This window comes from Panthera tigris, chromosome A1, assembly GCF_018350195.1.
Source record: "Panthera tigris isolate Pti1 chromosome A1, P.tigris_Pti1_mat1.1, whole genome shotgun sequence".
Classification (NCBI taxonomy): Eukaryota; Metazoa; Chordata; class Mammalia; order Carnivora; family Felidae; genus Panthera; species Panthera tigris.
In genome coordinates, this window is record NC_056660.1 from 227,185,698 (window position 1) to 227,212,522 (window position 26,825).

At 42.0% G+C, this 26,825-nt stretch overlaps 1 protein-coding gene across 1 annotated transcript in view; it reads left to right on the forward strand.

Moving 5' to 3' along the window:
* The window catches only part of DNAH5 (dynein axonemal heavy chain 5), a 283,958-nt gene extending 257,442 nt beyond the window's left edge, over positions 1–26,516 (forward strand). Inside the window, exons 71-79 of the mRNA XM_042997483.1 lie at positions 2,875–3,120; positions 7,075–7,294; positions 8,581–8,786; positions 9,636–9,839; positions 11,994–12,209; positions 14,318–14,530; positions 16,915–17,067; positions 17,475–17,706; positions 25,806–26,516. Coding sequence (XP_042853417.1) covers positions 2,875–3,120; positions 7,075–7,294; positions 8,581–8,786; positions 9,636–9,839; positions 11,994–12,209; positions 14,318–14,530; positions 16,915–17,067; positions 17,475–17,706; positions 25,806–25,957 — 1,842 coding nt within the window. The 3' untranslated portion in view covers positions 25,958–26,516. The remainder of the gene's footprint in view (positions 1–2,874; positions 3,121–7,074; positions 7,295–8,580; positions 8,787–9,635; positions 9,840–11,993; positions 12,210–14,317; positions 14,531–16,914; positions 17,068–17,474; positions 17,707–25,805) is intronic.
* The last annotated feature ends 309 nt before the right edge of the window (positions 26,517–26,825 follow it).

The window sequence follows — 26,825 nt, forward strand, 5'->3', positions numbered from 1 at the left end:
GAAAAAACAAATATAGCGAGGTGTACGTTTGGGCTAAATGATTTACTCATCTTCTTTGTTCTAAATGGTACAAGAATGAATGAGAATGCCATGTTTTTAAGTTGTCACATAGGTGTAACATAAAGGTGATGTATTGCTCTTCCATACCATTTTTATATTAACTTAGACATGATATGGCTGCTCCATTTTGTTAGTAGTCAAAGAACGTTTCTTTAAATCGGAATGATGAGAAGGCACTAGGAGGAGAGGCAGATGAGAGGGTAGCACAGTATTCCCAAATCTATAGTTGTGATCCCAGAAAGCCTCACCACCCCTGATGCAGGAGATGGCTTAAGATTCCTTGAATTTTACGTATGGTTTAAATGTGAATCCTGCCTCCGAAAGATCCATCTTTTCAAAGACTTTTAATTTGCTGGCCCACCATCGTGGAAATGTCACTGCTAACAAGACCTGCGGTGTCCTGCCTTCACATGAAAAACTCAGCTTGAATATTCAGCTCAGGTTGACTCCTTAGGTGCTTCTCCCAAGAAGCCATATAGTAAAAATAGGCTGGGTTTATAATGGGATGTAGGAAGTTCAGCGCTTCACTCTCCAGAGGGAGCATTAAAACCGTATGGAGTAACCATCTCCAAAATCCATGTAGGTACCAAGGAATCATGAAAACAACTAGATTCAATGATTTATTGAGAAAAGAAAAATGAGTTTTGCAATACAGGGCAACTGAGATCACCCTTCCTTCAGTTTTTCTTCTCAGTTTCATTACTTTTATCTTGCCCAAAAGAATTGTCAAACTGTTGCCTTAAGGACAATGTAGAAAGTTCAAGTAGTTCGTTTCTTTCTCTTTCTTTCTTTCTTTCTTTCTTTCTTTCTTTCTTTCTTTCTTTCTTCTTCCTTCCTTCCTTCCTTCCTTCCTTCCTTTCTTTCTTTTTCTTTCTTTCTCTTTCTTTCTTCCTCCTTCCCTCCCTTTCTTCCCCTCTTTCTCACTTCCTTCCTCCCCTCTTTCCCTCCTCCCTCCCTCCTTCTCTTTCTTTATTACTTCCTCTGCTTTCTCCCTCCCTCTCCTCTCATCCTCTCCCTCCCTTCCTCTCTTCCTTCCTTTTTACCCCCTCATGTAACATTTTATTTGGTTCAGTGCTAAAATTTAAGTCTACAAGCTCCTTTGTAACTTTGTCATCTTCATCCTGGCGTCTGTCATCTATAGGCTGGGCACAGCCATGGCTTCCTAACTGGGGTCTCCTCTTGCTCCTTCTTGCCCACCCTAGTCAATCCTGTATGTTCTAGAGAACATACAGAAATGGAAATAAGAAATGGAAATAAGATATTCTATTCCTTGGCTTTTAAAATCTTTCAGTGCCTTCCCATGGCCCCTATGATAACACCCAAGTCTTAAGATCTAGAAGTCCTCTCTGGAAAAATGTTTTCTCCTCTGAAATTCTTATGCTCACATTATATTCCTTTTGTGATTTTCAACCAGACACCTTCTTGGGAAGCATATTAGAAGGTCTACAGTGTGGGTACATTCAGTCCCCATTTCCCATAAGCAGCATCAGGCTTGTTCTTGGTATTTCAGCTGAGTGTGACTGCCCATGTCAGGGGACATTCGAGGGCCTGGTTGCAAAACCATTGCACTCTCGGAGGGTGTCACATGGTACATACACATTTATGTCTCAAAAGCACCCAGAAAAGAACAGGTGCAGAGGTGTGATTGACCATTTTTAAGCTCAGAGACGTAGGGTGTGGCAATCACTTTGAGAATGGATAGAGCATAGCTAGGTATTCAAAATGGAAGAAGAGCCTGTATTACTGACTGAAATCAAACTTTGGATGTTTTTAAGTCAAAAACAATGGTTTAACCAGTACCACCCTTACTTTGGCTATCTGAAGCCTCTCTGATTTAAGCGAAACTCTACCTACAACTGTTTTGTGTTTCTCTGGGAATGAAAGTGGGGTCCTACTAAGGCCCACCTCACCAAGGCTCACTTTGCCCTGCACCTGGAAAAGTTACAGTTCATGTTGTACCCACACCTGGGCTCTGCTTATTATGTGAGAGCAGTTCTTCTGGGGAATCCCACCGGGGATAAAAACGTGGGTCTTACTCTAATGGGGTGGGAGAAGATAACAGAATGGAAGGAAGTTTTTCTTTGAGGGCACCCAGTTTTTACCAGAGGGAGAATATAGACTAAAGGTCATACTCACAATAGTATTTTATCTAACATAATTATTTTACCTTATTTGAAAAGAGACTGTGTTGTTCAAAATATTTATATATGGTTGATAAGTTGACATAGCCTGTGATACTGCAAGCATGTATTTCAGTCAAACCAAAATTAACGGTAAGGGAGATAAGCCAAAAATGGAAAGATATGACAGTGATTAGGAGAACAATTATGGACTAAATCTTTAAAACATTAATGCATTCATTCAGGAAGCGTCTAATATATTTCATTCAACAAGAAGTCATTCAGTAGTTATCTATTGATAAGTATCCATTAAACCCCAGGCATTGTGCTGCTTACTTGATTATTGGAATGCATATGCATTTCTCTTAAAGCATCCTAAAGAATACAGTCGCCTAATATTTTACATTTTTTTATGTACCAGGAAGTAGCCAGTGTATTGAACCAGGTTCCAGACAAGGAGTCCACCAACTTGGGTTCTGGTCTTTGAACTGTGCGATGTGTGTTGGCAAATAACACAGCCCCTCCACCTATGGAGTGGAGATAGAACAAGAAAAATGTCTGTGTCCTATTTCCCTAAGCAGAATTACTCTGGGCATCAAGATAATCTATAAAAATGAACTTTGGAAGCCACAGTGCATCAGACACGTGAAGGGGATAGAGCCACTTTTTGTGACTCCTGTACTGTCTTTGACAGGCCCGCAAGTACATCATGGACTCCATGGGAGAGAAGTATGCGGAAGGTGTTATCCTGGACTTGGAAAAGACGTGGGAGGAATCTGACCCGCGGACACCACTCATCTGTCTCCTGTCTATGGGCTCAGATCCCACGGATTCCATCATCGCCCTGGGGAAGAGATTAAAAATAGACACCCGTTATGTGTCCATGGGCCAGGGCCAGGAGGTCCATGCCCGCAGGCTCTTACAACAGACCATGGCGAATGTGAGGCCAAATGTCTACTCTTATGTTGTTGATATTGCAGGTTATAGAATAGCAACGCAGAAAAGAACTTGAGCATCAATAAGAATTTAAATGTATGCACTGTGTGTTATTCACTAAAGAGGGAAAAATATAATATCTATTAGGAAATTTTCATGGAAAAATTAGATATAATTTAAGACTTTTTCTGCTGAACCGTGACTTATGGAAAACTTAGCCGACCAGAACATGTTATTTCCCAACCAGTTTGCATAATGCGAAGCCCCACTCCAGATCTCAAACCCTCAGTGGGGTCTATAGCCCCCAACTCTGCCTCCACCATATGCGCCGGCCCTTCCAGCTCTGCTCTTGGAATCCCCACATTCCAGAATCCACCATACCATGCCTTTCTTGAGTTCCAGAATGCATGATCTATGCCCTGGAGCCCCCCATGCCTGGCCCAGGTTTCAGAGGCCAGGAATCTGCCATTACCCTGCAGTGGTACCAGAGGTTTTAGGAAACCTGGCTTGTCACCTTCCAGGCGGGGCTCCTAGAACCCTCTGAGGCTTGCAAATTCTGTAGCATGCAGAGCATGCCATACCCAGGCCTCACGTGGGGGCCACCGTATGGTGATCTCGCAAATGGGATAGCCACACCCAGAGCTAGGGCACTTTCAGGGACTTAAATGAACTGAATGCTGAAGGTCCTTCTTCCATTTTGTCTCTAGAATTCCATCTCCAGGACAGGGCACTCATGTGTTTACTCTGGTCTGGCATGTCCAGCTCTGCCTGTAGGATCCCTCACCCCTGCTCCCCTCTTCTTCCACGCCTTGACCATAGCAGGGAGGGCAGAAGCACTTGGCTTCTCATTCCTACTGGAGAACGTGCAGTTTTGGTCTAGATGCCTTTCTGGCTTTTTTTTAGACCAGACCTACTCCTTCTTCCCTGAGTCTGAGCTCTTTCCCATATCTCAAAACTCTTTCGATACCCTCCAGGGGATTCCCCTGCTGACGACATAACTGGCTGTCTTCACGCCATCCCAAACCCCCATCGCCAGGCCAACCATGAAACCACTGGGTTCTAGGTCCTAGCCGCTCAATCTAGACCCTTATTGCTGTGCTGCATCCTGGTCCATTTCCTCCGGTCTAGACCTGAACCTACTAGGTTCTGGAACCCCCACATTTACCTTGGACCTCTTCTGTTCCCAAATTGTGCCCTGCCCCTGCTTTGGTGAAGGTTTGGGATGGGAAGTGGGTGCTCACATATGCTGTGCTACGTCTGAGCATTTGATCTGCAGTTGGGAGGGCACAGTGTGCTCAGAGATGAAAACAAGCATCTACATTTAAGAATGCCTGGCCTCTCCCTCCTCTTGGCCTCCTCTCCTCTCTTCCCTCCCTTCTTTTCACTTCCTCTGTTCCTCCCTCCGCATATTACTATGCTTAGAACAAAAACACCGACATTATTTAACTCTAATTTAAAATAAATAAGTGTTTAATAAATACAGTTTCAGGAAACTAAATTAGAGTATAAATGGAATAATTCAGTTTATCCATGTTTTCTGTTTAGTAGTTTAGTTTGAAGTAGAAGAAAAAAAATCTTTATTATTATTATTAGTGTGATTATAAATTGTCAGAGGTTATAGTTTTTTAAAAAGTTTTGTAAGAAAGGCTTGAGGTGGAGCCCCTGGCTGGCTCAGTCAGTAGAGCGTGTGACTCTTGATCTTGGGTTGTGGGTTCGAGCCCTATGTTGGATGTAGAGATTAGTTAAAACATAAAATATATTTTTTAAATTTTTAACGTTTATTTTTGAGAGACAGAGAGACAGAGTGTAAGCAGAGAAGGGGCAGAGGGAGAGGAAGACGCAGAATTGGAAGCAGGCTCCAGGCTCTGCACTAGCATTACAGAGGCTGATGTGGGGCTCGAGCCCACAAACCGTGAGACCATGACCTGAGCCAAAGTCAGACACTCAACTGACTGAGCCACCCACGTGCTCCAAAACATAAAAATAACATAAAGTAAATAACATGTTAATAAGAAAAGAAAAAGGAAGGTTTGAGGCAATATGACAGGCAACATGGATGATCCACTCAGTAAGAAGAACACAAAACACTTAATACACAATGTGGCAATTCCCAAGAAACAGACTCAGCTAACAGATTCCATGGGGAGGGTTGAAACAGCAAAGTTCTCAGATGCCCCTACATGCTGGCTGACAGAAAGCAGCTCAACCCTTTCTGTGGTTGTTATGTTTTACATTTGATTTTTTAAAAATTGTGAACAGTGCCAATTAACATTTTTCAAGGGACCAACGATAGTTTCCTTATTCAGCAGCACTCTATATTCCTCAAGAAAATATAAGGGGATATGTGAAATTTCACAGCAATCAGTTTTATACTAAGATTTTAGATTTGGTGCTTGGTTTATTTCTTGGAAAGAGAAAGCTCAGGCTGCACTAGTCAAACCTAAATGATCTGAAGTTACAGTCAAGAAAACAACTCCAGATTATGATCTGAATATTATAGATCATTTTAGCCAAACTAGTCTATAGATTAGATATTAAGTAAATTATTACTACGTGAACTAAATTATTGCCTCTGTTGCTTTATGCAAGGAATATTCTTTTTTTTACTTAAAATTTTTTAAATGTTTGTTCATTTTTTGAGAGACAGAGAGAGAGCGTGAGTGTGTGTGTGTGTTGGGGGTGGTGGTGGTGGTGGCAGGCAGAGAAAGAGAGGGGCACAGAATCTGAAGCAGGCTCCAGGCTCTGAGCTGCCAGCACAGAGCCCAACGCAGGGCTTGAACTCATGGACTGTGAGATCATGACCTGAGCCGAAGTCGGACGCCCAACTGACTGAGTCACCCAGACGCTCCTATACAAGGAATATTCTTATGCTCATAAAATGCGTTATACAAAAGTAGGGCTTTTTGTGTTCTAAGGCTCTTGTCCTTAGAGTGGTCAGATTCCCCAGAGAAGGTTTTCCCACAGTTTAGAGGGTATATGCCCTACTGCCAGTATTCTGGGAACTCCACAGGAGAAGGGAGGTAATAGGCCTCAAAATTGAGCAGGTAAGTGTTCTTTCACCTGTCTTCATTGAGGTTCCTAGACCCTTCATGTGCGGATGTCCTCCAGTCTGGACCCTGTCTATTTTGCCCCCTAAAAAAAACAGCTTTCTCTTTTTCTTTAGCAGAGGCTCTTGTGTGAGCCCGTCTTCTCCATTTCCAGAGGAACATCTTAGCACCTACTCTTGAGTGTTTGATGTTATGGGGCATAAATCAGGTTATGTCTCAGGTTGCCTTGAATGCTACTTGAGGATTCAGCTTTCTTGAGTCTGCTTTAAATGTCACTGGTATTGTCTCCACCCTCACTGTCCTTGTACTTAAGAGTTCATGACTTTAAAAATGTCTGTTTGAAGGGGTGCCTGGGTGGCTCAGTCGGTTAAGCGTCCGACTTCAGCTCAGGTCATGATCTCACAGTTTGTGAGTTCGAGCTCTGCATCGGGCTCTGTGCTCACAGCTCAGAGCCTGGAGCCTCTCTCGGATTCTGTGTCTCAGTCTCTCTCTGCCCCTCCCCCACTTGTGCTCCGTCTCTCTCTGTCTCTCAAAAATAAATAAAAACGTAAAACAAAAATGTTCGTTTGTTGTACTTCTCATGGAACATGGGAGGAGGCTGAGCTAAATGGATGCTTTCATCCGACCATCTGTACATGGCAGTGCTGTTACCTCTTTTGAGGCCTCACTGTGTTTTTTTTTTCACAGCTCCTACCATACATTATCACTGCAGTTGGCATGCTGGTATGTTGAGGGACAAGAAAAAATACACTTATCTCAACTAAACGTAATTGTATCCATAGATTTTTATCTGGATTAATTTAGTGCTTCTCTGTTAAATTTTAATTACTCAATTTCTAAAGGATGTTTTAATTTGAATCTCTGGGTGAAGCATGAAATAGCCTAATTTCCATTTATTCTTGTTGACTTAGGGGGGATGGGCACTTCTGCAGAACTGCCATCTGGGGCTCGATTTCATGGATGAGCTAATGGACGTAATTGTAGAAACTGAGATCGTACATGATGCTTTCCGCCTATGGATGACCACCGAAGTTCATAAGCACTTTCCCATTACGCTCCTTCAGATGTCCATTAAATTTGCCAATGAGCCTCCACAGGGCCTCCGGGCAGGATTGAAAAGAACATACGGTGGTGAGTTGAGGAATACTTCCAAGTTTACAGGAGTTTTTGTGCTTCAGTTGTTTTCTTAAAGAAACGATAAAAACAATTAGTGACGATAGAGTTATAGCAGATTGTACTGTTGCTTAACCTGATGAGGAGAGAATAGCACTCTTTGTCATGCGCCATGTGGAACATGCTCTCGTGGCATGAGGGAGTCAGCTCGTGCTTAGCCCTTTTCTATTTTTTCTGTTTTTCCATGTTACTCTGCTTTGGCCTGTGCCGTTCTCCAGCTGGACACCTGCCTTTTTATGGCAACATAATTTTGTCATTTATGGTCTTCATGCTCCATATGTAAAGTTGGCCAGTAGCCTCTTCCAGGAGGAGAGGCTGAATTAAAGTTATGACCAGCCTCCATCACATGAAGCCGTCTGAACAATGTACAGGGTTTTTTTGGAGTTGCTAACAAGGCTCAAATTTCTGCCAACCTATAAGATAATGTGGGGATAAAATAGATGTGGAAGGATGAGGGCAGTAAAACAACAAAATTCTAAATAAAAAGCGTACAAATATATACATATATATATATATAAAATAATTGTAGTTATTTGGGGAATATACTCAGCATGTAGTAGGCTTCTATATACACTATTTTAATTAATAGTAAATTGTTAGTAGTGTATACAGAAGCCCATTGCAACCCGAGTACATGCTCCTAATAATAATAGAAATAGGGGCACCTGGGTGGCTCAGTCGGTTAAGTGTCCGACTTCAACTCAGGTCATAATCTCACAGTCCATGAATTAGAGCCTCGCGTCGGGCTCTGTGCTGACGGCTCGGAGCCTGGAGCCTGCTTCGGATTCTGTGTCTCCCTCTCTCTCTCTGCCCCTCCCCTGCTCATGCTCTCTCTCTGTCTCAAATATAAATAAAAACATTAAAAAATTTTTGTAAATAAAAAAATAATAAAATTATTAGTAGTAGCAATTTAAATAACAGTAGTCGTATTTATTTTACTGCCCTCATTCTTCCACCTCTAGTTTACCCCCACATGATCTTGTCAGATTGGCAGGCACTTGATCCATGTTAGCAAGCCCCCGGCCACCTCCCCCAATCTCTTTGCAGGTATTTCAGAGAAAGAGACCATCTGGACACCCAAAGGTTAATTGTAATTGTTGTTGCATGAATGTGATAAAAATAATTCAAGATAAGTGAAGTTTATTATCAGAAATGTACAAAAATGATTAATAACGTATAACTGTAATAAAAAAAGAAAGATGTGCGAGTGATGGTACATTTTTTCACCCCCCCGACCACGACAGGTGTGAGTCAAGACCTGCTGGATGTGAGCGCTGTGGCCCAGTGGAAGCCCATGCTGTATGCCGTGGCTTTCCTGCACTCCACAGTCCAGGAGAGAAGGAAGTTTGGTCCCCTGGGGTGGAACATCCCCTATGAATTTAATCAAGCCGACTTTAATGCCACTGTGCAGTTCATCCAAAACCACTTAGATGACATGGAAGTCAAAAAGGTACTCTGTGCCCGCCATCTCATGCCACTGGCGATCGTGAGCGTAGGTGCCCGTGCCTGCCCAGCTTTGGGATTGATCCTGTAAGAGCGACGATCTTGTGTGGTTGCAGACATATCTCTAAGTCATGGCAACTGGATCACACTTGCCCCTTGATTTCAGATGAAAAAAAAAAATGAACCAATTTTGATTATATTATTATTTCTCAAAACCAAGTTGAAATTACATGTAAGACAACTTGAAATGCTCTACTGGGAGGGGGGAAATGGCTGAGAAAAGTTGTTTTCTAAAATCCTAAAAAATGAACATTAAAGCCTAGATAATTTTTGAAGCATGTGCCTTTTTTTTTTTTTTAACGTTTATTTATTTTTGAGACAGAGAGAGACAGAGCATGAACGGGGGAGGGTCAGAGAGAGGGAGACACAGAATCCGAAACAGGCTCCAGGCTCTGAGCTGTCAGCACAGAGCCCGACGCAGGGCTCGAACTCACGGACCGTGAGATCATGACCCGAGCCGAAGTCGGCCACTTAACCTACTGAGCCACCCAGACGCCCCAGCATGTGCCTTTTAAAGACCTCCCTCAATATTCTCAAAAACTATCTTCTTTTTTTCTGTTGAACTTAAAGTATGAAAGCATATAGATGCACCAAAGGAGTCTATTTTAAATCACGAGCATGAGATTTGAGTAATGCTCAGGTTTGTCTGTGTAGATTTCTTCCTGCACATTTAACACTGCTAATAAAGAAGGAACAACTGGCATCGATGACCACAAATACGTAGATGTTCCTTGGTGGGGAAAACCAGGATGAGACCATAGTCAGTTGTACACAGCTTTTCTGTAAATTCCCCCAGGGCGTCTCCTGGACCACCGTCCGCTACATGATAGGAGAGATCCAATATGGGGGCAGAGTCACTGATAACTACGATAAGAGATTGCTGACCACGTTTGCTAAGGTCTGGTTCAGTGAAAATATGTTTGGATCAGATTTCAGCTTTTACCAAGGATATAATATTCCCAAATGCAACACCGTGGACAGCTATCTTCAATATATCCAGGTTTGTCAACTTCAGAATTTTATGCATAGAGCAAATATGTGCAGCCTTTTGACCATTTGGATATTTATTTACACTGCAAATACTGCTTTTGAAATAATTTTTAATGGTGATACATACTCTCACTGTAGGTGCTTCCTTCCTATGTTTCTATTCACCTAACGGTTAAAATGTTTATATTTGTTCTGAGTGTGTATTTTGTGTGAATGCCCTCCCTCCCTTCTCATTTATTCCTCAGTGAGGAATATTCTTTGGGGATAGGATAGGCCGGGCAGATTTTGAACTAGGGAAACCACACAAATCCCCTGGAGCTCTCCACTGTGAGATGTGAGACTTCAGGCAGCTGTAATGACTCATCCTGAGACCTTTGTTCCTTAATCCTGGCCCAGTGGAGGGCCTATGAGTATGTTCAGGAACCTGCTTTCCATAAACACTTCCTGTCTCAACCTGGGCACCGGTGACGTTCAGGGTGGGATTCTTCTTTGCGGTGGGGTATAACCATATAGAGTGGTTAGCAGCGTTCCTGGCCTCCCTCCACTAGATGTCAGTAGCACCCCCACCCAGTTGTGACAATCAAAAATGTCTCCAGACATTGTCCCCTAGGGGTGGCATCTCCCCAGGCTGAAGAGTACTGCTCTCAGAAGGAATAAGGTAGATTGTGACTGGAAATTAAGGGGAAAAGATCTGATTTGTGTTTCAAGGTGACTACATTTTCTGTCTCTATGCCTTGAATGCTTTAGATCATTATGTAGAATTCTCTTTTGCATCTATCTGCGATTTATCTCCAACTGAACAAACTGGAACACGACAGCCCCAAAGGGCTAAATTTATCCGTACATTTAGAGGTTCTGTGATTTATGTATGTAATGAGTTTATCATATATTATCACCTCTACACTTTTAGTAATTCACATCAGCAAATATATTTGTTTTAACTGTACTATATATGTCTTTAAATCATCAGCACTGAATAGGAAAGTGCCTATGAAGATATAAATTTAGATATGCCTGTACATATCTTTATTTACATATACCTCATTGCCCAGTGAACTTGAGGCTGTTCATAAAAGACATTATGTAAAAAGGAATAAAATAATGGAGGAGAGTGCAGGAACAATATGAAGAAGACAATAATAAAGTTTAGGATAATATTCACATGTAGAAACAAATATCAAATTGTAGGTACATTTTCTTTCTTTCAAATAGCTGAGTTCTTTGCCTGCTTTTTCTGCTTCTGATTGTCTCTTGCTGTCTCTGCATTTTTAAAAAATGTTTATTTTTGATACAGAGAGAGAGAGAGAGAGAGAGAGAGAGCGTGAGTGGAGGAGGGGCAGAGAGAGAGAGGGAGACACAGAATCTGAAACAGGCTCTAGGCTCTGAGCTGTCAGCACAGAGCCCGATGCGGGGCTCGAACCTACAAACTGTGAGATCATGACCTGAGCCGAAATCGGTCGCTCAACCGACTGAGCCACCCAGGCGCACCCACCACACCAACCTTTTTTTTTTTTTTTTTTTTTTTAAACTGTTTATCTATGTCTCTGCTTTTCCCTCGGACTTGGTTGCTCTCAATATTCCTCTTTGTTCCTAGTCCTCGTCTTTCTCCCTGGGACAGTACAGTTCCCGCTGGCAGCCTTCTTTGGGCCATAATTGCTAAAACTGTCATTGGCTGGCATCTCAAAAAACATAGTAACTGTTAGTTATACCACATTTATTTAAATGATTGGTTCGAATTAAATCGGACCTTCAGAAAACAAAATACTAATCCGTAGCTCCCTTTTCTTATTTCGCATATTCTAAAATAAGACAGTGTCTCTTTGATTACATTTGCCTGAGGTACAGCATTAGAGAACCATCAACTTCCTATGTTTCTCATTGTTCATCTTCTTTTGAGGCAACTTTTGATTGTTTTCTGGAGAAGTTATTGAGATTGTAGCCTGACACAAATACGAGATCATGTAACTACTCGGCTTTTTTGGGAGGAGATTACTTTATGTTCTTTCTTTATTTTAAAATTCAAATATAGTTGACACGCAATGTTACATTACCTACCTGAATAAAACCTACCTACCTTAATAAAAACATTTGTTTCTTAAGACGGTATAATTTACCTGGTGTTCATGTCGGCCATCTGGGCTTTCCTGGGGTCTTTGTTGTTCAGAGCCTGCCTTCCTGCGACAGCCCCGAGGTGTTCGGGCTGCATCCCAATGCCGACATCACCTACCAGAGCAAGCTGGCCAAGGACGTGCTGGACACCGTCCTCAGCATCCAACCCAAGGACAGCTCTGGTGGAGGGGATGAGACCCGGGAGGCCGTGGTGGCCCGGCTCGCTGACGATATGCTCGACAAGCTACCCCCAGACTATGGCCCATTTGAGGTGAGTTGATGACATCCTGGCAAGATGTCAATGGTGGACGTGTCTGTCTTGTTGGGGGAGTGAGGAATAAGGAAGGAGGGCAAAAAGTGATTTTTCTGAAAGTGAAAGAATATTTAAAAACTCACTTCCTGAAGAACCAGCAAAATAAGTTTTTATTTTTTATTTTTACTTATTTTGTTAAAGAAGTCTTTAATTTTTTTTTAACATTTATTCATTTTTGAGAGACAGAGAGAAACAGAGTGTGAGTGGGGAAGGGGCAGAGAGAGAGGGAGACACAGAAACGGAATCAGGCTCCAGGCTCTGAGCTGTCAGCACAGAGCCTGACGTGGGGCTTGAACGCATGTCGTTCAAGCGAGATCCTGACCTGAGCTGAAGTCAGATGCTTAACTGACTGAGCCACCCGGGTGCCCCAAAGTTTTTAAATCTATAAATGTAATCACTTCAAAGTATAAATGATAAAAGAAACCTGACAAGAATGTTGATGTTCATAACTAGGTTTTAAGTATGTACCAATGGGTTAGGATTGTTTTTCTAGAACTTTCCCTTGAGGTGCTTCACATTATCATTTGTTCAAAGGAAAGTAGTGTATTTTTAGAGTAAAGCACCTGATCATTTATTTTTTTATTTGAGAGAGAGAAAGAGGAAGAGAGGGAGAGAGAGCATGAGTGGGGAAAAGGGGCTGAGGGAGAAAGAGAGAGAATATCAAGCAGGCTCCATGCTCAGTGTGGAGCCTGATGCAGGGCTCAATCCCATGACCCTGGCATCTTGACCTGAGCTCAGAGCGAGAGTCAGATGCTCAACCAACTGAACCACCGAGGCACCCCAAGCACCTGATCATTAAAAAAAATGTTGTATAACATAATGCACACCTTAAAATTCCGGGCTTCTTAATTTCAGGGCACCTGTATTTATATCATTAATGCATTGCAGCTTCATAGGTTTTGAAAATTAATTTGTCTTTTTAAGATGTAAGTAACTTTTGTAAGCAAAATTTATGAGTAGGAAAGTTAATTTTTTAGGCAGTTTAGCAAATGTTACTGAAAAGATTAACCCTGAAGACATTTTTAAATCTTGGATAAAAACACAGGTGACTCACTTACTTTCCACATAGTCGTAATAGATGACCCAGACTAACCGTGTGACACTTTTGTCACAGGACCATCACGTTCCTTTATATATTGACCTTTTCTACCTGGTTTTCTGACAGGAATCTGCAGCATTTTGTTTCTTTAGCATCCTATTCTTTTCCACAAAGCATGTCCTTTTGGTTGCTAGTGCTATAGACTGAACTCAAGGACTTATCGCCAAGGGAATAATTTCCCCTGGAAAAAACTGATCACTTGCTTGGAGAAAATCAATACTCTTATCAGCTTTCATAAGCACCTCTCATTGTAGTATCAGGAAAGAGGTCATTCATATCTAACAGTGGTTGAAATATTTATGAGGCAATAAAAGTATCTAAAAATACCATAACAGTAACATAAATAACTGTGGTAACTAATGGGGTTTAGGAGAGTCCGCTCCCTTTGGCTGACTTTGTCGATGCTGCCTGAGGATAAAGCAACACGGCCCAGCAGGGTAGCTGATCGATCCATAGAAGAGTCTCAGTAAATACTTGTAAGATGGGAATGGATGGCTGGGTGGGTGGGTTGGAGGAAGAATGGATGAATGCTCTGATGGAAAGCACAGAAAGCTTTTAAAACAGAAGCCTAGTCTTTTGAAGCAGCCAGCAGAGTGGTTGTGCATGTGTACCTGTCTGCTCGCGTGTGTCTGTGTGTGTGTTTGCAAGTCTTAGGCAGGCAAGTAAGTGAATGTTTCCCGGTAAGTGCAATCGCCATTTGGAAGGCTGTGTGGTTGTGGTCATGTGTTTCTTTTCTACTGCGAATGAACGGCTGCCTGTCCTCTCCCACATGGGATGAAAAATTGGCCGGTCATCTAACAGATGTTTCCTTTTATATTTCTTCTTTGTTTTCTGGCAGTGAAAAAAAAAATCTTAACCATTGATGGGATTGTAAGATTTGGGGTCTTTTTGGCAGCCCCAGGGTACCAGTTACATACACGTTTGTAGCTGTCACATTTTTAACACATGTTCAATGTCTCCATGGCAGGTGAAAGAGAGGCTGCTAAAGATGGGGCTGTTCCAGCCCATGAACATCTTCCTCAGGCAGGAGATAGACAGAATGCAGAGGCTGCTGACTCTGGTCCGCACCACCCTGACGGAGTTAAAACTTGCCATCGACGGCACTATCATCATGAGCGAAAATCTACGAGATGCACTGAATTGCATGTTTGATGCCAGAATTCCTGCTCAGTGGAAGAAAGTATGTTTTAGTCCGCTCTTATTCTACCTAATCACTTTATTGTTGTAAATAGCTGTGATTGGCAGGTGGAAAGCTTTGGAGCGTAATTTACTTAAAAGGGTTCTTTTGTTTAGGGACTAATCCCCTTACTTGATTGTATTTTGGGAGGGTAGGTAGGAAAGGAGACTACTTAGCGTCTCCCACATATCAGGCACTCTGCTAGGCCATTGCATGTGTTATTTCATTTAAATTTTGCATTTATTGCCCTCATTTTGCAGGTAAAGAATGTGAAATTGGGAGATGCTAAGTCTTTTCCCAGATCACACACCTAAGAAGTCCAAGAATCAGAATTTAAACCCCAGCTCCGTTGGACTTCAAAGCCCACGATGTTAGGTTTATAGAAAGAAGTGTTCCTACACACACACATGCACACAAACACACACACACGCACGCACCAAAGAGAAACATTTTTCCCTGCTCTGCCTGGAGATAGTGAGCAAGTATATCTCCAGGTAACAAGAAAATGATTTAACAGTATGCTTACTGATCACATGCTGGTGCTTGTGCTCAATGACAAGATGTGCTTTTGGTAAATACTTGTCTACTTGGAGTAGTAAAAGGAGTACCTGAGTATCTTTACCAAGCATTTCATGCATTGCGGGAGGTTGTAAAGATTTGGGGGTGTGGCAGGAGGGTTTGAGAGGGCAGGAGGCAGGGGCCAGTTGTAGGGGAAGATACGGGAGGGCAACATCTAGAAAAGGGATTGGGTCGTGCAGTGACTGGACCTTTGGCCTTTTGCAAGCTGCTCGGGTAAATGGGAAGGTGAGCCGTGACAGGGTTGGGACTGGCAGCCTCTCCCAGAAGAGACTCACTTAGCACCGGCACTCAGACATCTCACCCAGGGCTTTAGAAACGTAGGATCAGCTTTGCCCAGACTCCATCATGTCCTCACCTCTAATGACTTCGTTCCCAAAGGCGGAGAGTTTTCTATCTGGACTGACTTTCCTCATTGGCCAGTGACAGAGGGAGAGCCTTCCTGGTCACTGGCCATTGCAGGTTCATTCCTCACCGAACCAGCCCTCTCCACTTGGTCGGCACCTAGAAGGCTCTGGAACAGGGATCCTTGCCACGAGGCACCTTCACATAAACAGTTCCCTGTGCCTCACGTCAAATGTCGTATAAACACATCCCTTTCAGTTAACATGTCTATAAAGATAGGATAGAATGAGTTACCTAATTTTAAAGTGTGGTCTTTTTGGGGCGCCTGGGTGGCTCAGTCGGTTAAGCGTCCGACTTCGGCTCGGGTCACGATCTCACAGTCCGTGAGTTCGAGCCCCGCGTCAGGCTCTGTGCTGACAGCTCAGAGCCTGGAGCCTGCTTCGGATTCTGTGTCTCCCTCTCGCTCTGACCCTCCCCTATTCATGCTCTGTCTCTCTCTGTCTCAAAAATAAATAAACGTTAAAAAAAATAAATAAATAAAGTGTGGTCTTTTTATGCAGGTTTGTGTTCTATTCAACTTATTATCAGTCTTTGGAATCTCATAATCTCTTGAAAAATAGACAAATTAAGTCTTAGGAATTTGAAATTCAAGTGGTATATATCTACATAGGATGATCACTACATTTATTCATACATAAAGTATTCCAATTATAATAAAATGATATAAAACATGATTTGGAGATACCTACCAGGACAGCTGCTGATAACACTAAGGACATATCCATCCCACTGTAATAATAGAAGTTCCACATGTGAATTCAGGCAGCATGTCACAGGCAATGAATGCAATTAATTTGTTGGTGGTAAGGGACCTGTGTTTCCGTTTCTGCTCCTTCATCAGAGGAAATAAAAGTTCATTCTAAGGGACAAGAACTTCAGAAAATAACTGTTGTTTGCCTCATTAAAAATGAGAAGTGGAGAAAGGTATGATTTATCATCCACAGTATATATTTTAAAGGGGCCACAAGCACATTTATGGAAATAGAAATCCTGTTTTGCAGTGTATCTATTAAAAATATAACCTGACGGGGAAAGAAAACATGTAACCTGAGGAAAAAATAGTGGAAACCTATTTAATTCAATTAATTGTTTTCATTACTTTATAGCAGAATTGACAGTGAATATATTTGTACGTGGAAGGTGATTCTGTTGACATCAGAACCTTGAACAGCATACTGAGCGCTGAATTGATTTGGTATTCATGGGATCATTAGCTGATTCTGTTGTATCTTAATATCAGTAAGGAGGAAGAATAATTTGAAAACTTAACTGTCAAAACCCAAGGGAAATTCCTGTCTTAGGGACTTCTAAATTCTAAAAGTGAAATTGATATTTCATAATTTTTTTTTCTGTGAACATAGCTAGTTACACAGCAGAATTTGATTATTTCAACATATGCATTTCAGGCATCCTGGGTTTCAAGTACCTTGGGTTTCTGGTTTACTGAGCTTATAGAGAGAAACTGCCAGTTCACCGCCTGGGTTTTCAATGGCCGACCCCACTGCTTCTGGATGACAGGTTTTTTTAACCCCCAAGGATTTTTAACTGCAATGCGTCAGGTAAGAGCTCCCATTTGCACCTGTTGTGTTATTATGATTTTCTTCTACAAGGTTTTCTTCTGCCAGTATAGTTTTAAAGACTATAATGACACAGAGAATGGCTGTCTCTCTTTGGCCCCAGCAATGACATTGTCCTGAAAGTAAATACAGCAACTTGTTCTCAGGCCGCTAGGTTGAATTTCAAAGTATTTATTTGGTATTTTCATATTTGATATTTCTTTTTTAAAGTATAAGTGCTTAAATTAGGACACGGGTACTGTTTATGACACAATTTTTTTAAGTACAATTCTACTTCCTTTGAATTAGGGTAATCCGGGGTTCCGCTTTGATCCCCGTGATGCTCTTCATGTTAAGATAAACCTCTAATTGTTCCCTTCGTCCTTTGCTCTTGTTCTTGTCCTGAGCAGGAAATAACTCGGGCCAACAAAGGCTGGGCCTTGGACAATATGGTGCTTTGCAACGAAGTCACCAAGTGGATGAAGGATGACATTTCTGCCCCTCCCACAGAGGGTGTCTACGTCTATGGCTTGTATCTTGAAGGTGCAGGCTGGGACAAGAGAAACATGAAACTCATCGAATCCAAACCAAAAGTACTCTTTGAATTGATGCCCGTCATAAGGATTTACGCAGAAAATAACAGTAAGTTGTCTTACGCATTCAGGGATGGTGGGCATTATCAGATTGGATAATGTTATAAACACAGGATCTCATTATTCTTGCTATCATGTCATGAGGACTTTATTATTTTATCAACTAGCTTCATATTCGCCCCATGTTTAATGAGTACTTACTGGCTGCTAGGCACTATTTTGAGTGTTATAGGGGAGACGATGGTTCTAGATAGTTCTTTCCTATCTATTAAAGCAGGTGAAATATGCATGGATGCTCATGAAACATTAGCTTATGAGATAAGGAGCAAGTGTTTGGAGGAGTTAACAGATGTTAGGAAAGGAAGGTGGGTAGGAGTGGGAAGAAGGGGTCAGGGGCGGGGTCTCAGGAGCAGGGTCTGGTCAGGGGGTGGAAGGATGGATAGGATGAGGTGGGGCAAGTGGTGGAAGGAAGACTGCTCAGGGCCCACCGGAGGTGCCAGCTCTCCCAGCTTGGAGAGTTAAGCCAGGTTGGAAAAGCCAGATTGAATTCAGGGACGTGTTGCTTTACCCAGTAGCTGGCGGTAAAATGCTGGATTCGTATTTCAGCCTGTGAACATAGCACGTCTATGAAACACACGTTTTTCCACTTTGGCAAAGTTCTGTTTGACAAGTCTAAAAATACCTAAACTGGTTTCCACCATTGGCCTGATGTGTTCTGGAGGCTTTTGTTACATTTTACTCAGCTAATATCTCCTCCTATATGTCCTCCTCCTATATGTTCTCCTCCTATGTGTCCTATACTTAAGGTGTAGAACATGATGTTCTGATGTAGATATACATATATGGTGAAATGATCACTAGAAGCCATACACTCTGGAGGTGGCCATGGTAGTGGAAGCCAAGGAAGTACTGATTTTGTGACCAAAACACAAAAGATTTGTCTCTAAACAAGGAAGGAGTAGACAGTTTCTCCTGGAAAGATCAGTTTCTCCTGGAAAGATAGTTTCTAGTATCCCCATCCCTTAGATAAATACCACATTTGGAAACATGGGTCAAGGGAAGAGAGTTTATAAACTATGAATATTTCTTTTTTAAGCAAATATTTGCTGGGTGCCTGATATATGCCAGCCACAATCTTAGGTGCAAAGGTCACAAAGATAACGATGAACCAGATCCTGCCCAGAAGGGATTCCGTCTAGTGAGGGATACTTACAAGGAAATCAATAATTAAAATAGAACTTGACACATGTTAAGATAGAGATACAGTCAGGATGCTCAGGGAGCCTAGAAGGAGTACATGACGATGCCTGCGAGGTCAGCGGAGACTGCTTTTGAGAAGTGCTTTGAGGCTAAGAATGAGTGTTAAGAGAAGTTGGCGATAGACTTTTCTTGGCTAAGGCAAATAGCGTTAGCTCGCTTGGTCATTCAGTGAGTGTTTATCTGGTATTGGCCATCTGCCATGCTCGACTCAGGTGCTGGGGGTGCGACAGTGAAAAAAGACCAGGCACCATCCACGTTCTTAAGGAACTCAGTGTCAAGGAGGGAAGGGCAGCCAAAAAGAGGCAAATACAGTTGATCCTTGTTACTCATGGATTCTGTGCTTATGAATTCACCTCTACTTGAAAATTTTTTCGTGATGCTTGTGGCTTGGTCATTTGCAGGCATGCACAAAGCAGCAAAAAAATGTGAGTCGCCCCACAGGCATGTTCCCACCTGAGGTTGAATAAGGTGACGCTCTGCCTCCTTGATCCACTCCTGCTGTAAACAAGTGTCCTTTTTGTGGTCTATGTAGTATTACAGTTTCCACACTTTTGTACTTTGCACTGTTTAAGGTGGCCCAAGCACAGTGCTGAACACCAGGGCTATCTGCTGTTCCTCAGCGCAAGAAGGCTGTGATGTGCCTTATAGAGAAAATACGTGTTAGGCGAGCTTTCCTGAGGTGTGAGTTCAAGTGCCGTGAGTCCAAAGCCAGTGAATCAACAATATATGTTGGAAAGATATCTTTAAACAAACACACGCCTAAAATAAGGCTATGTATTGATGGGTTGGCGAAGCTGTCGTGACCAGAGGCCGGCAAGAACCTGCCCTGCCTGTATTTCCTCTTGGAGCAGTGGTTCAGTAGTTGCCAGTTCAGTGGTCACAGAGACTTTACATACCTAAGTCCCATGATAATGGCAGTTGACTATAAATGGACATACTGGCTTTAGACAGCTCTTTTTTATGAAGAAAATACACACACGCTAGGCCAGGGAGCTGCTAATTTAGGGGCCGGGGGAGAGACTTGTGAGGAAAGAACACTGAGCCGAGATTCAGCTGACAGAGGGCAGCATGCTGATGTCCAGGAGCAAAGGTGGGGGTGCAAATGCGTGAGGTAGCAATGGATGTGCTGTGTGTGAGGAGGAGAAAGATGGCACGTGAAGGAAGAGGGAGCCCGTGAAGAAAGCGGGGCATCAGAAAAGAAGAAAGAAGGTGCTCGGTAGGGTCCTTGATGCACGGTGTTGCTGCACGTACCCCGAGTGCATCCGACAGGATAAACGTGTCTGGTTGAGCCCGGACAAGAGCACTGCATGCGGCTTCGTATTTATTGGGTTGTGTCAAGACCTGGGGCCATGGTTAGTTTAGAGAAATAATCAGTACGTGTTCTTTTACCCAAAATTAATATTTTAGAAAATTTGCTTTATCGCATCACTGGATCTAGTCAACCAGTTGCAAAAACATTTCCCGCAGAAAGTAAAAGAAGAATCTTCCTCACGTTCAGTCAGGTGTTACTTTTATGTATCTTGTGACTAAGCGGTGAAAGCCCATTGCAACATGACTTTGAACATCTCAGCAGGGTATTAATAAAATAATTTTATAATACAGGCACTTCTTTATTATTTAAGAACACATTTTTATAGAAGGATTGTACTCACCCTGCTGGGAATTAGTCAGCGGTGAGGTTCATTAGCAGCAGGTTAAGAGAGAAAATAAAAAGCAAGGAAAAAGTGACTAACTTAAAAGTGCTAAAAAAAAAAAAAAAAGAGAAAAACTTTCATTCTTTTTTTTTTTTTTGGTTTCAATAGGAGTTGGTGCAGGAGTGTTTTGCCAAATAGCTTTGTTGCCAGAGAAGTGTTTTTTAGCGATGAAAAGCTAAAATTCCATTGCTATTTTCATATTATAAATCTAATTTTCATTTAATTTTGATAACTGAATAAGGCTCCAATTGAGATAAAGAGGTGTAGCATCACTAAAGACCAAAGGACACTCCAAAAATACAGTGATTTAAAGTTAAAATTCTTGTAATAAATTGGTTCCATGTTAACATGAAGGGCAATTTTCAGTTTAAATAATTCATCATTGAATTTTCCATACAAGACTGGTTTGTTTTAGAAAGAAGTCTAGGTATTTATTTTGACTTTATAAGTTGAGCGATGTGTCCCCAAATGCTTATTTTATTCGTGTTTCTTATTAGGACATCATGAGAAAGTCACCCAAAAAGTGTGAAATTCACCAGAAGGGCAAAGCTTCCCACATCCACTCAGGCTCCTTTACCCTCAAAGGAAGTTGAAAAGAGGCAGACATGGGGAAAGAAATGTACCTTTGGCCAGTAGGGTGAGAAGGATCTCACCCTAGGTGAGGACACCCTAGGTGTCCGCAGATAATGAGGAAAAAAGTGAAAAGTGTTTCTAAGAATACCTTGTGACCCATCCTGATCCAACAGTGTGCAGATATGGGGCTGGGGGTGGGAATAGCTCCATGGGGTTACCGGGAGGTGGAGACCTCCTGACTCTTGAACCCCATGCATTTGATCCACCTTCTGTGTGTAAACTTGGGACTCAGTTAACGTCATGAGGAAGATGAGTCTGGGAAATTTGTTTCAGTGAAAAGATAAGAATACACGTATATGTGTGCATGAGTGTGTGTGTGCACGCATGTGTGTGTGTGGAAAGAGAGGAGAAACCTAACACATCTTGGGTGCCTACTGCATTCCGGACATTATACTATGCCAGTTGTTCTCATATATTAACTAACATAATCTTTACAAGTCTGTAAGGTATATCATGCCTAATTTGCAGATGGGGAAATTAAGGTGTAGAGATGTATGTAATTTGCCTGTGATTCCCAGCTACCAAAGCTGATGTCAGAATCATGTTTGTTTGTTGTGGGATGAATGCAATCCTCTGGCAATTTCTGTGGTTGATGTTCTACTTCAGACTATGCATTTAGGGAGTCTCTGTGTTGTCAGGGATGAAGCTTCAAAATGAAGGCTAAATTAAAGGGTGCCTGGGTGGCTCAGTCGGTTAAGTGTCCCAACTCTTAATTCCGGCTCAGGTCTTAATCTCATGGTTTGTGAGATTGAGTCCCATGTCCATGCTGTCAGCATGGAGCCTGCTTGGAATTCTCTCTCTCTTTCTCTCTCTCTCTCTCTCTCTTTCAATAAAGAAACATTAAATGAGGACAGCTTCTTTACATTTTGAAGTCATAAGTTTATTTTTCTCAGGTACATGGTGAAGTAGACAGAGAAAAAGTCACTGCCCATTTGGGTGGGAGCTCTCACTCCCTGTGCCTCCCTCCCTGCATGCTGCAGGCTAAAGGTGGTCACCTCCCCTGCCAGAGGGATGGGCACAGCTTCTCAGATAAAAGATAGCCTGCATATTTGCATTGCATTTCTGGTTTTATTACCCTGGTAATTAGTCATGTGGCTTTGGAGGAGTCTCAAAGATACCGTATATTGAAGTCACGTATCTAGTTATCTCTGATTCATTTTCACACCTTCCTGCAAAGACATAGAAGTAGACACACACACATATTGATCCCCACTATTGCTGAGATTAAGGGCCTAGGCTCTTGAGCCATTCGGGCCAGGTTTGATTCTTACCCTATCACCTACAGCTTTGTAACCTTGGACGGATGGCTCACCTAGTTATGTTCCAGTTTTCTCATCTGCAAAATGGATTTAATAATGGTACCTGTCCCATAAGTTTGTTAAGAGCATTAAACCAACAATGTCTAGCACATAGTTATCATACAATAAATAATTTTGCTATGACTACCGTTATTAATATGTTAACTCACATGTTTGTTGTGGGATGAAAAGAAATACATTGAGTGCACTATTTAATCACTTAAATGTTATTTGCGAAGAGGAGTTGAATAAAGGAATGATTTAAAGGTGGTCTAGGGAATCTCTATGTGACTTGGTTGTTTTAGATATTAGAAGAAACATGGTATAATGGTATACTAGCATTTGGATGAAAAATGTAGGCTAGAGAAGGAAGTGACATAGTCAGAAAATAACACTCCCTCAAGGTGTCTTTTTAAAACCCTTTGGATCTTAAAGCATAGAGCTCACCAATTTAGACAGCCTCTTTTCTTTACTCCTCCTTCGGGAACCCTGAGGCTTTAAACACATTTAGCTGATTTGTTCTGCCTACCTAGCATGTGTATTTTTTGTCTTCTAACTTATTTGTCTAACTAGGGCTAATGGTTTTGAATCCTCCATTTATGTGGTTATGTAGTGTCTGTCAGCACTTTGACTATGAAATTATATTTTTGGTGGTTTCTCATCCTGCTGAAGAAGTTTGCTACATACTGTGACTAGGCATGGGCACCATCGGTTCTGAAGCAATTAAAAATAAATAAGATTGGATAAATAGATCAGAGAATTGTTTTTCACCTCATTGAAAAGAATGCTGTTTTTTCCCAATCTTTCTTTTCTTTTGGGACTAAAATCCAAGTAGTCAAACACTTCCCAAGGTGTAAGTATTATAATTATCATTTGGTACAAATGCGAGACTTCAATGGGTTCGCTACTTCAGGATTTATGATGTTAGTCAAATTTGCATCAAGAAGAACGATATTTAACATTTATTCCACATTTACAGATCCCAGGATTAAAGGATTTAAATCTCTCCATCGGTATTATTGGTATTAACTACACTCCATGACTTCACTGTCATCCACTTATTTCATCAGAATTTTTCATATATTTGCCTACTAATTATATATATATATTAGTTCTACTAATCATTCTATACTAATGATATTCTCATGATAATTTAAAAAATAACGCCTAGACTTAAAAGGTAGGTGTTACAAAATTAGGCGTTACATTAATGTAGATTGTTTCTAATGATAAATTTCATGGGATTCAGCAAACACATAGTTTTAAATTACTGTCAAATGTCTATGAGTTTGTTTTAGAACAGGGTTCCTGGGCCTTGGCATTATTGACATTTCTGGTCAAGATGCCCTTTGTCGGGAAGGGTGGTCCCGCGCATTATAGGGTGCTGGCAGCATCTCTGGTCTCTACCACTAGATGCCAGTATCAGCCCCACAGTTGTGATAACCAAAAGTGTCTCCAGATGTTCACAAATGTCCCCCGAGAGTAAAATAATCCTTGGTTAAGAATCACTGCTTTAGAATGCCTACTTTATATTGAAACTTATGTATAATACTATCGTATTCAAGTGTTTAACTTCTCCCAATAAAATTAATTATAGTGGAGGTATCAAAACACATGGCCTAGAGGCACCTGGGTGGCTCAGTCAGTTAAGCATCCAGCTTCAGCTCAGGTCATGATCTTGCAGTGAGTTCAAGCCCCGCGCAGGGCTCTGTGCTGACAGCTTGGAGCCTGGAGCCTGCTTTGGATCCTGTGTCTCCCTCTGTCTCTGCCCCTACCCCACTCATGCTCTGTCTCTCTTTCCCTGTCTCAAAAATGAATAAACATTAAAAAAAAAATTAAAACACACACACACACACACACACACACACACACACGGCATAACAGCTTGAATATGTTATTGGGTCAAAAAATAAGATCTTAATTTCAGGTAGTGGCTTGCTTTTGTAATTTGTTAGAAAAAGATAAATTATTGAGCAAGTTCGTTTTGGGAAATAAATTCAGTGACTTCGGTACGTTAACATTGCATGTAGAGAGTTGCTTTTGCCATGTTTCAGTGCCCACGTGTGTCACACGAATTCACCAAAGCAAAGTTATCCTCTTAGTTAAATGTGTTTTCATCTCAATGCTTCTATGAGGGTCATTTATAATACTGGCCTTCCAGAGGAGTACAAGGATGGGTGCAGACAAAGTGTTTGTGCTGAAACAATTTATAATCTAGAAAAGAAGAGGAAATGATGTACTGCTTCCTGAGATGGATGTTTTGAGATGTGCAGATAAACTACGCGAGCAATGTAGATTTAACAAGGAGCTGATGCACTTGAATTTCAAGGCTACTCAATGCAGAGGCTTCTTCCAAAGCCTAATTTAGTATTTTTACGTTACGCTGTCTTAAAGCCCTGTGCCTCTCCCCCTCCACTGTGTAAGTATAAGGACCCACAAGACCGGGATCTGTCCCTGATCATGGGGTGTCCAAGACCGGAGAGAGTGAGCCTTTGCTTAGGGATGAATGCATTAGAAAGGATCTTTGCAAGGTGGACATACGTAGGTTGCCTTTCCTTGCATATGTAGTTTTGAAAACTCCATGTGTTCATCTACCCCAAAAGGATAGATTGCATCTCATGGAGCTGAACTGTATCACAGCTCTGCTTCTCAGCCACTTCTGTTCCTCTGCACCCGTGGGTAATCCCCAGCCCGTGATAGGGGTGGGGAACATCCTCTGTCCTGTGATTTCACGTGTAGTTTAGACTGTGGCACAGAGCGTTGAAGGCACGATTTTGAAATAATAATCATAATATAGTGAAAGCCTAGTGAGCATTGGTGCTGGACATTGATTAAAGGTGGCAGGTGCCTCGTGCCAAAGGCAAGCCATGAAGGGAAAATGGAGAGAGTGTGCACGCACAAGATTTGGTGAGGAAGTAATGGAGAAAGGGTGGAGGGGGCGTGGTGAATTGACAGGTGGGAAGGAAGCAATTGGAGGTTCGTGGCCATAGCGAGCGGGCAGGTGTTACTTTCAAGGACATGGGACAAAAGGCCAGCAGGGTACCTGAAGACACCTGGGTGTTTGTCATGCCTGCGGGAGACCCGCAGTTGTGTCTGCTTCACATCTAGGGGTTGACTGACCTTGGAAAGAATTTCTCTCATTCTACCAGACCTTTGGAATGATCTGTAGAATGCGCAAATTTGGCTCTGTGCTGTTTGGGCTGCTTAAATTAAAAATTCACCAAGTTTTGTTTTTGTTTTTGTTTTTATTAAATTTTTTGTAGCTTTAAGAGATCCTCGGTTTTATTCCTGTCCCATTTACAAGAAGCCAGTCCGAACGGACTTGAACTACATCGCCGCTGTGGACCTCAGGACGGCCCAGGTCCCTGAACACTGGGTGCTCCGTGGGGTTGCCCTGCTCTGTGATGTCAAGTAACGTGGGGTGTGCCCCCCACCAATACTTCAGAAAATGCAGGATCCGAATTATCCTAACCTTTACTTTTCTGTGAGTGCCGGACAGTTTTTAAATCAGGTTGATCATGTAGTTCATGAGCTGGTTAGGTTTTCCCTGCTCATTAGTTGGATGCTTAATTACGTGTTACCTGCTTCATCCTTAATGACCAATCGCTGTGTTCATTGAAGAGTTATTTGGTGATTGAAAAGCAAAATTTACAACTTCCCAATGACGTGCAGCCCTCAAGTCCACAGTAATACATTCAGCTCTAAAGCCTCAGTAGGTCAAGCAGACATTTCCTTGAAATGAAGGGATTCTTCTTCTGCTAATGTGGTTCCAAGGTAACACTAGGTTTGTGCTGACTTTGCTTCCAGGGCCTTTCACTTTTGCATCAGGTTAAGAGATTTGTTTTCATGGCTCCAAGAGCCAATTGGAAAGACCTTTTTAAAAATGGAAGGAAATAGAAGGATGGATTAAGAATGTGAATAGAGGGGCGCCTGGGTGGCTCAGTCGGTTATGCATCTGACTTCTGCTCAGGTTGTGATATCACAGTCTGTGAGTACGAGCCCCACATCAGGCTCTGTGCTGACAGCCTGGAGCCTGGAGCCTGCTTCGCATTCTGTGTCTCCCTCTCTCTGCCCTTCCCCCACTTGTACTCTGTCTCTCTCTCTCTCTCTCTCTCTCTCTCTCTTTCTCAAAAATAAACATTAAAAAATTAAAAAAAAAGAATGTGAATAGAGTAGACAATTCATGTAATCCTATTGAATGAATGTATAATGTTCAACTCCGCTGATAATTAATAATGAGATACTAACTGATACTTGTTATAATAAAAAAATTAAAGCTGAAA